Here is a 10,666-nt window from a genome sequence, read left to right as displayed (position 1 = left end):
TTCAGTCTTTGGGATGATCAAAGTATAAGTAACCAACACTTACAAATAATGATTGAATTTTCATAAAAGAAGGTTTCTGATGGAGGGGCAGAAGGCATTGCCCTCCTACTTACCCTCATTCCCCATGGCTTTCACAGACTCAGCCCCTCCCCCCAGTAAGCCACAGGTGGTTTTTTTAAATCTATTAATATATTTTAATGAGGTTATCTTCTTCTGTATAACAGTACTAATAAGGTTTCCAGTGACTTTTTCATAAAACATAGTCTGTTCTTATTGAAGTTTATAGTGCTTCAGAAGTTTCAGGCTATTTAAACTCCAGAAGAATATGAATCTGATCCAATTATGTTAAAGTCTAATGAAATAGAAATTCCTTTATTTACTGTGAAAATTTAGTTACCTTCTGTTCTGATAATTCAATCCAGTTTTTATTCCTTCACCCCCCCCAAAAAAGTCTTGTAGTTACAAGCCTGTAATTATACACAGCAAAGAAAGAAAACTGCTCCTTGCCTATGGAAATATATATAGTTTTTCACGTTCCAACCCCTCTCTAAGCTGCTAACCATCACACAACATATGCCATTTGGCAATTTGTCTCCTAGGATATTCACAAATTTCTTTCCAGTGCTCTCCACCTGTTCCTTCTGCTGAAGATCCCAAGGTTAACCGGCCAATGACCTCATTCCTTGACCCCCTATCTGAATCTAAAACCAAAAATTCAATGCTGATATCATCAAGGCCCTCACAAGGAATGTCAAAGACAAACAATTCATTGAACACTGCATTGGGCGTGCACTTCTTCACATGGGTTTTCTTCTTAGAAATTCTCTTCTTAGCATGGTACAGGTTCACTTTGACATAAGGGTCTGCAATTAAAAGAAAGAGCACAGATCAGCTATTGAACAGTGTTGTTTAGAAATTCCTTGATCTAGTTAATGGTAAATTTCATAACTTACCAACATAATTACATCACAATGAGGAGATGTTTCAAGTTATTAAAGATGATTCATCTCAAACAGTTTTTGTGTTTATATCTGAATTAGTCCCTTTAAGCTCCCTTTATGGTCACCAAAGATGTAACCAAGATAGTCAGTAACGTTTAGGGTGTGATTCATCTGATCAAATACAGGTGTCTCCTTCATGAGATAAATCCTGACCTGTAGTCCATTAACTCTAATAACATCTCTACTACATGCAAAGGTGTTCTGAAAGTACACAAAATTCTAATGGACTCTAACAAATATGTATCATTACATATTTATGTGTAACAGAAATCTGCTTTTCACACGTTCTACCAGTAGGGGATAATCATTAGCGTTAATAAGACTCATGCAAAGAAAAGCCTCAGAAAGGAGAGAATGAACTCATGCTGAGAGAATGGATGAATGGATGCGATTAATTTCTGTTGTGGTTCTACCAAAGTAAATTAGCTTGATTAAATTGCTCCCACCAATTTTTATTGAACAAATTTAACACTAAACTTTAAATGTAAGGGTACGTTTGTTGTTAGGAAATGTACTTGATTTTATGTCTGTGCTGTACTACTACTGAAGAAGGGAAGGGCAAATGTCCATATTTTTAGCTGTCAACCAACTTTGAGTGTTTGCATTCCTCATAATTATTCAAATGTTTCAAGATTCCTTTGCTATTGTCTTCAACAATGGCTATATTTCTTCCTTCAGATGAATTCTAGAGAACACTTTAAAAATCATCCCTTTCAAATACCTTGGCATTTATTTCAGTGCAAATGTGGGTCTGTTTCCAAATTCTCATGGTGCAAAGATGCAGTGCAAAATCATTCCTACTGAACCCAGTAGAACAAGATAGTCTATGTAAACCATCAGCTAATAAACATCAAGAATAGTTGAATACTTTTTTAAAAAAGTAAAATTAAAACTGAACCATATTTAGAAATGCTATGCCAAAGTTATCAGACTGAAATGGTCGGATGATGAAAAGGTTTTTGTTTCCTTGAACTGACAATAGTTTAACAGGAGTAAGGTATGATATAATACATCTTCACTTTCATACTCTATCACCATAATAAACATTTTAAAAATAGGGTTTAATGCAATTAAAATGTTAATTGGCTTTAGAATGACTATATGCCACACAAGCATTAAAAATATCAGAATCAATATCCATCAGTGGATTCATGCTGTTGTTCATTTCTGTTTAAAGGACATTTTCTGACTGTTACTTCTGGCCAGCTACTAGATAAGGCTAGAATGTTCCTCTTGATTTTATTAGGTCTATTAGGAGACCTCAACACCAGTGATCAAGGAAACCAAGGAGGTTGTGGGAATGGAGCAGCTTCTGAGTAAAAAAGTTCCCATCTTCCTAAGGAGATTGAATTATGCAATTGTTTAGCTGACCCCATAGAAACACCATTTCACCCTCCTTGTCCAAGATTTATGTTGGGCTGAGGGGAAAGTCACAGAGGAAATAAGGACTGTCATGAGTGCAGTATGTTACTGACACCCAAATAACTATTGAACCTGGCCTTGCTGATGAACAGCAAATAATGAAGAACTGTCTAAATGAACTAGGTGTCCAAGTGTAGTATAGCTGCCTGTATCTCTTAGAAATATTATATTCCTGTTATAGTTAGCAAGGTTGTACTGAGGGAAGCAGAAAGAGCAAACAAAATTTATAGCTTTACTCATAAGAGGTACAGTAAACAAATGTGTAGTTTGGATGTGCTATAGGGTCCAGGTGGCTGCTGAGACTAGGAGGGCTTTTTGTTTTCAAGTTCTTTTCCCACCTGAGTGAACCTCAGCCAGACTTGGTCTGTTGAGATCAGCTTGCTGTCATGCTGTCTTCATGAAACATCCACTGCTGCTGTGACTTTGGGACTGATTATTAAAAGTATGCATGCTCTCTTATAGTGGAGTAAACTGTTGAGCTCCATTTGTATCCTTTCTCCTTATGATATGTGAATAAAATTGAGATCAGAAGGAGGATTTCAATGGAACTCCACTATGTAAATGGAAGCTATCTATAGCTTTGTTGTATTGGATCCAGGATGGATTAACTTTCTAGGTAAATTGCAGTATTTCTTGGTATGAGAAGTAGAAAGACTGTATTATTGGCTGTAGTCATTATGATTCAGTGGTTCCCAAAACTACGTCTTTTCAAAAAAATCCTGTGAAATTAAAGAGTATCAGTCCTATACAGAATCAACAGCAGATGTGCTACTGTTTGTATAGTCCTTTGCTGTGTACTGTTCTTTTTGTGTGGTTACTTTATCCTTAGTATATTGTACATTAAATTTTATTCTGTTATTATGTTATCTAGCATTAATGTGCATCTAAGTGCAGTTCTAGTATTGGCTTCAAAGAAAGTTCCACCCAATGCAAAATGGCACAACAAGACCAGGAGAAGGGAGTGCAAAAACTGCTCCTTCTTAGTGCACCCCAAGTGCAGCTCATGATAAAGCATGGGTGTTATGTTACAACCTGCTTCCAGCACTGGCATAGTTCACCTTTTCACCTTGCCAAATAAATGTTAGTGCTCAGTAGGCCAAATTCAGCACAGATGTAACTGGTTCCTTTTCTTGGTGCCAAGCTGAAATAAGCCATATGATGATCTCACTCAATACTAATCTTCTATAAATAAACTGGGGTTTTGTCATAAATAAAGGCTTTTAGTACCTGCAAACAACATCCCATACTTATGGCAGATGGGTTCTGTTCAAGACAATCACACTTTCTTGAAAGTGTCCACACACAATCACAATTTCCACTGCTAACAGATGTCATGGTTTTTTAACATGTGATTGAAGAACAAATTTGTAAAATACATACACTGGAAAATAAAGCATTGACCTAGATATGAATAAAATGAATAGGCTGCAAATAATAGAGACACCATTTCTGCATTTATGGGCTATTTTTAGTCTTTGAAATGCCACATTTCAGCTGTCTTCTGTCTGTTTGTTTTATATTCTTGGGGCATATTCATTAGTAAAACCATTACCTGATAATCCCGACACATCAGATTTAGGTAGATGCCTGGCTTTTAAAACAACCACAGTGAGCGTGTTTGTTGTAGACTGATAACAGAGAGAGATCAGTAATTCTCCATGCTCAGATGATTTCTGAGGAAATGAAAGGAAAAAAGAAGTAAGACTATTTATAAGCGATTACATTGACCAAGCTTTAAACCAGAAATAAGAAGATTTATGAAAAGTCATGTAACTGTATGTTCTGAAACAGTGTAAAAGGATATAACTTATGGAGCCATGCTGGTTATTAGACTGAAAAAAATAAATAAGTGAAAATATAGGTTGACATATCATTAGCTTCAGAAATTAGAAATTAAATCTTACATCCTGAGAAAAAAATCTCAGTGAACCAAAAAGATATTAAGCAAAACAAAATTCCATAAATATATATTGAAAAAACAAAATTGAATAAAGGTAAATAAAAAAAAATCAGTAAAATGTTTTTAAAAAGGAAGGATTCAAACAGTTAGTGAAATCTCACCCCTGACACTTTCTAAAGTAGTATAATACACATGAAATAAAGATGAGATTAAAGACTTTCTCTATGATTATAAGATTTGAATTTGTAGGAGTAGTTTATTTCACAGAAAGGAGGAAGGCAAGGGAAACAAGCAAAAATAATACTTTATATACCAGAAAACCCAATAAATTATCAACAAAATAACAGTGACATAGTTATAGTTGTAATATAGCAATAGAATTGCAAAATAACAGTATTAGTTATAGGTATGTTGTCTGGTAGACATTTATTTGATTTGGCAGCATGCTTGCTCTTTGAAAACAATAAAATTGAAAGTCAATACACATTCCACTTCCTTAGTAGAGATTAAGAGACATGTGTGTGATGCATGTGCATTTCTGTGGTTCACCTGTCATGGTTGTAAATGATTCTTAAGTTCTGAAATGAGACAAAATGGTAGGAAATATTTTTAGCCCAGTGAAGTCAGTATGTTTTGCCATTGACTTCAGTAAGGCTTTGGCTTCTCCCTCGTGTCTTACTATCCTTAGTAGAGCTGCAGCCTGTGTCCCAATTCTTGAGTAGTAGAAGGTAGTAACAGCACTGAAGTGCAAGAACATACTACTGCATCAAGAATACAGTCTCCAACAGGTTCCAATTCCTTAACTAAAGACTACCTGCATTCTTTAAGAATCTGCTATAAAACCCATGTAGTTGAAGTGAAAGATTTACATTGACTTCAGTAAGCTTTAAGAAAGAATGATTTCAAACAGAAAAGGGAAGGGAGGAGAAGGGGAATGATATATAAATCTTTGCATTCTTTCCTTTTGAAGAAAATTAATGTGGATTGAGGCTGCTTGACCTAATGTAAATGGGTCCACTCAAACCTGCTGGACCAGCTGAATAAGCAAGTAGAGTTTAGGACATTAGCAATTTCTTGCAACGTGCTCATTGTAATGTTCTTTTATAACATTTGTGTAATTGCTTCCTCATACTGCCATTATGAAAACCTCTCAATGACTTGCATGATGAGCTTGTTCCCTTTTCTTTCCAAGATGCTAGCAGCATTATACAAGAAACATAGCTAACACTAGCACAACACTTTTAAAGTTTAGATAAAAAGTATGTTACCCTAACATTTCTTTTGATGATCTCTCTGTCCATTAGCAGCCTTCCTTCTGACAGTTCAATTCCTGTGAGGGGAATGAGGACTTCTCCAATGACATCATCTCTGGAAAACCTGTCAAAGCTCAAGATCATAAAGTGAAGTGTTAAGTCTTGAATTTGGCTATAGGGGATCCCATAAAACGTGAAGGTCTCATCAAAAGCTGGATCTAAGGTTTTTCTCAGCACTCTGGTTTTCACCTTGTGCTTTTTCTCAGGCAGGATTGTCATTTTGATGTAGGGATCAGAAGTCATTGACTGTTCATCCATTGCTGGAAGCCCACGTGCTTCTTTGATGTTCACTACAAATGCCTTTTTCTCGAAGTTATACTCTAAGGAGAAAAAGAGAGTTCCTAGCTTGTCTTGTTTATCTTCAGATGACAGGGAAGTGATGGATTTTAAACTATCAGGGGATACTGAATCTTTCTTCCTTTCTGCAAAGTGCTTAGGAGATGTATTTTCAAGATCTGGAGAGCTCTGGATTTTAGGGGTTGTTTTGGGGAAGTTGCCATTTAGATCTCTCTTCTCCAGGTCAAGATGGAGAGAATTCTTTGGCATTGCTGATTTGTTCTTTGCTTCACTTTTATCATATGCTCCAAACTTCTTCTTACTGTTGAGATTCTCAGGGTAAATATCAACCCCCTTCAGAACATGGACAAACTTATATGGAGGGGTCTTATTGGATTTAGAAGATTTACGTTGGCAGCAGATCCAAGCAAAAAGGGGAACAGAGAAGACAAGGCCAAATGCACTAAAGATCCCAACCACTGTAGGAATTTCATCTGCAAATCAAATAAATAGCAACAAGCACATAAACAGCAATACCTTGGACTCTGTGTGATATTTAATAAAGTAATAATTTAGTAAAACAAGCTGATACAAGATGGTAATAGCAGCAGGATCGACAGACTGAAAGTGATTTGCATTGTACATATTGCTCGCCACCTGCAGGCAAGAATGTGTAGTCCTATACTAAGGCACGCTTGTTATGTTAGTATTTTTCCATACACAGAGTGTTTAGGAGGAAAATACTATTCCCATCCTAATAGTAATAGCCATTAGTAATTGATCAACTATCTCAACCTTCTGTGTGTATTTTCTTAGTTTATATGTCTGTGAGTAATACCAGCTCTCAGAAGGTTCCAGCTTTGAGTTTATGGAGCTTTGTTGGTTAGATAAAACAGATTCTGAAATATGCATTACTTATAGATACATCATCTGCTTTTCACACTGTTTCCTAGAATACTTTGTACACTCAATTAACTCATTTTTTATGGTCTGATCCCATAATTTCCTGGAGGTATCTCTTGAAAGAACTGAGTTTAATTGGAGGTTATAATACTCAACAGTTTCAATGGGATTTTCAATACTTTACAGGAGGAAGTCTATCAAGAAAATTTAGAATAATTACATAACAAGTGTCTTTTCCAGATGGATGTGACATTGGGCAGTCACATGTGAGTCCAAAGCTGAAAAAACTATTAAGTGTATAATTGATAACCACTAAGCTTTGCATTTAAGACACTATGAATCAAAGCTATGGGGAGTTTACAGGAAGGGTCACTACTTTTTAGGAGTACATAAGAAAAACATTAAAACATAATTCTCTTCTACCTTAATATGAATCCTATACTTAAACTGAATAAAAAGAAAACTGAGCAAGTATTATAACCTCAATTGTCATGTGGATACATTAGTTACATATGGAGTATTGTTAGCCCTTCAAAGCATGCATCAAAGGGGCAAATGAGCACAACTAATTGGAAATCCAGTTTTGCCCATAAGTAACATTACTGAGTTTAAACCTCCCACAATGTAACAATCAGAGCTTAATCTTTATTCCCTGCAACAGTGGAAGACCAGTAGAATATTAATGGAATGACATTGTTTATGCATAAAGACAATTGTGTAACAATTCTGGTTCTCTCGCAAATGATTAGCAGATCATTCTGGATGAGAAAAGCAAAACTATCCCCCTCTATGTATTACTAAGTCAGCTTCATCCAGGTAAAAACTGGGCAGATAGATGTGCTGCCACTATACCTTTCCTTTTTAGTGGGATGATTCAAAAAAATCCTCAACAATACTATCAGAGCAAAGTAGGACATAATGTTCCAGCATAGAAAAGATCGGGCCTGGCTATTAATTTCTTCTGACAATATTCATGTAATTTTCCCTTTGCCTACAAGCTGTATCAGTCTACATACTTAATTGTAAGAACTTAATGAAATGACTGAAAATTATATACATAACCAAAAAGTATTTTTTCTAAGTTAAGCATGTGGCTCTGAGTTTCAAGAATTCCCTGGGCTGCAGAAATTTAAATATACATGGTATAAAGGTAGAAAGCAAGAAGTAATTGAAAACTAATCAGAATACTTCAATAGCTTTTAAGAATGATTTGCACATTTACAATACTTTTTCATGAGATGACAGACTTTTTATAGTAATGGATATTATGCTATATTTTAATTCTACAACTACTGAAAGCAGTGGTAGAATCAATTTGGTGTTTAAAATATTAATTATCTTTCTTAAATAAGTAATTAGATAAGCATGATGTCACAAGTGTGGTTAGAAACATCAAGTGGGTGGGGTAGGAAAGAAGATTAAATGGTAACTAAAATGGTTTTATATTTACAACTAATTATGTTGCAACCTGAATTTTTTGCTGTTGTCATAATGTAAATCAATTGGTTAACATTCAAGGCAGTGTATTAATAGGAAACATCACCTATTGATTCTGGGAGAAGTTATTATTTCAGTTACATGATATAAATCTGGAGTCACTTCACTTAAGTCAGTGGAATGATCCTTTAATTAAACCACTGCTAAAGCAAATATAATCTAGGCTTGAGTCAATATTTGTAAAGCAGGGCTGAGAAACATTTCTACTTACTGCTTTTCTGAGTAAAGCTATTTATGTATCTATTTTGTAAGTGCACATATATGACTGTTTCTGAAACTTCTGGTATCACAGTTAATCACCCTACATCCAGTGCACAGAAATGACAAAACTGAAAAGGTTATTGTTATAATTGCTATTCTCTATGAACCCAGATTGATCAAGATGCAGCTGTTTAGCTAAAAACACTGGGATCCTGTATTTTCATCTTCCTAGCAATGTCCTTTACAAGACTACCTTTCACTTTAACTAATGGTTGACAAGTCTTTCTCTACAACAAGAAAAAAGGAATGACAATTATTCCAAGAACGGCTTGAACAAATATTTTCTCTGTGGCACAGGATTCATTTACATCATTTAACTCTGAAGCCACGCTACTTTAACCAAGACAGAGAAAACAACCCCAAACCTCTCTCATCTGAAAATGCACCTACACAAACCTCTTCATCTCTCCCGGTGCTTTACCAGGGGGAACGGGTTAGGGAGGAAGGAAGAGAGAGAGTGAGAAGGAAAAGAAAGCAAATTCACACAACTTCTGAGATCGAAGAGAACTGGGGGAAATCAGGTTCCTCCCAACAAGCTGCGTGCTGGGAGGCGCAGGATGGCTCAGCAGAGGCTGCCTGCGTGCACTTCTCCTGGGGAGGGGAGCAGCCCCCAGCCTCGCGGGCGGGGAGTTGGGGCCGGGACGCGCTTACCGAACTGCTGCCGGCTGGCCGCGATCGGAGCCATGTTGGCGGTGCTGGAGCCGCTGTCCGCGGTGCTGGAGCCGCTGTCCGCGGTGCTGGAGCCGCCGTCCGGGGTGCGGAAGCCGCCTCCCCGGGTACCGAACGCGCTGCCCTGCTGTCCTCCGGCTCTCCGCTCTCACAGCGCCCGGGCAACCGTCTTTTCCAGTGTGGTTTAAAAAAAAAAAAACAACAACCCCCCCCCCCCCAAATAAACAAAACCCGGAGACACGAGCGGTGGGGATGGTGGAGGAGGAGGCTGAGAGGGGGCTGGAGGAGAGGGGGAGGGGAAGCCTCGGTCCTCCCCTTTGCACACTGATTTGCAACCCCCTTCCTGTTTTGACTCTTCTGAGGAGCTCCGCTCCGAGACTGAAGACGTGGTTGAAACCCAAATTGACGCAATCCTGACGCTACAGGGCTGAAATCAGCACCTTTCCCACCTCCCATCCCCCCTCCCCAACCACCACACCCTCCCTCCCTCTCTCTCTCTTCCTCCCTCCTCCTCCCCCCCCCACCCTTTTCTGGGGATTGAACACGCATTTATTGATTATTTTAACTGCCCTGCTGCAGGATATGAGCTCCAACCCTCCATTGGACACAGACAGTGACACGCTAATGTCTGTGATTCAGTGCACCTTATCTAATACCTGGGTGCATCTGTTTTATTGGGGTAAGATTTATTTATTTGCTTATTTGTCTATCAGCTGGACAGGCTACAACAACATGAAGGAGATGCCAACTCAGATGGGTCAGACGCCTTGGCTCCAACTGCAAGGCACGCATTTCTCCTATGACTGACGTGATATGCTTACTGAATTTGAATCATGAAAATGCCTGATGTGCCTTCCCCCGTCCCTCCTCCCTGCTTCTTCCCACCATCCACCCCCACAAAAACATTCAGCCCCTACTTTGGAAATCCTCTTGACCTTCCTGTAGGTCTAGGAAAGAGCTGGATCTACCTAGATACTTCTGGATTTTACCAGGTTGAGATGTCTGTCTCCCAGTCTGGACTGAGAACATGGGGGGGAGGCAGGAGGAGGCTGGCAGGCAGGAGGAATGGGGGGAAACAGAGCAAGAAAGCAGGGCTGCCTGTAACCAGAACTGATACAGCATATAATAACCCAAGCTAAATACTGGTGCAACAGAGCTGCAAAAGCCAGCACCTGGCATCTGACTCCTGGATTCAGAAGGAAGTGTAGCAGCCAAGTTTGGAGCCCAACTGCTAATTCTGCTGCATAAATAGGAAACAGGTGTTGTTGCTCTTCTAAGTAACAAAATCCAGATGCAGGCATAGTCTGGCATGACCCTGCTCCACGATGGGCCACTTGGAAGCTAGTATGTCTTGGCCCATTTTAAAGCATGTTCTTGCTTCACAGTGAAGCCAGTGAAGCTCCTTGGATTTTAGAAAAATTAAA

At 38.3% G+C, this 10,666-nt stretch overlaps 1 protein-coding gene across 1 annotated transcript; it reads right to left on the bottom strand.

Annotated features, from left to right (window-relative positions):
- Window positions 1-555: 555 nt before the first annotated feature.
- Window positions 556-9,258, bottom strand: SYT4 (synaptotagmin 4). The gene is made up of 4 exons (XM_072860122.1): window positions 9,225-9,258; window positions 5,592-6,406; window positions 3,976-4,096; window positions 556-863 (listed from the first exon to the last, which is right to left on the bottom strand). Exons 1-4 carry the CDS (start codon window positions 9,256-9,258, stop codon window positions 556-558), a joined length of 1,278 nt encoding a protein of 425 aa, XP_072716223.1.
- Between the last annotated feature and the right edge of the window lie 1,408 nt (window positions 9,259-10,666).

Source organism: Ciconia boyciana, chromosome 4, assembly GCF_034638445.1.
Source record: "Ciconia boyciana chromosome 4, ASM3463844v1, whole genome shotgun sequence".
In the NCBI taxonomy this organism is placed as follows: domain Eukaryota; kingdom Metazoa; phylum Chordata; class Aves; order Ciconiiformes; family Ciconiidae; genus Ciconia; species Ciconia boyciana.
Note: the sequence above shows the minus strand (reverse complement) of the source record. Positions and strands in the feature narration are given on the sequence as shown.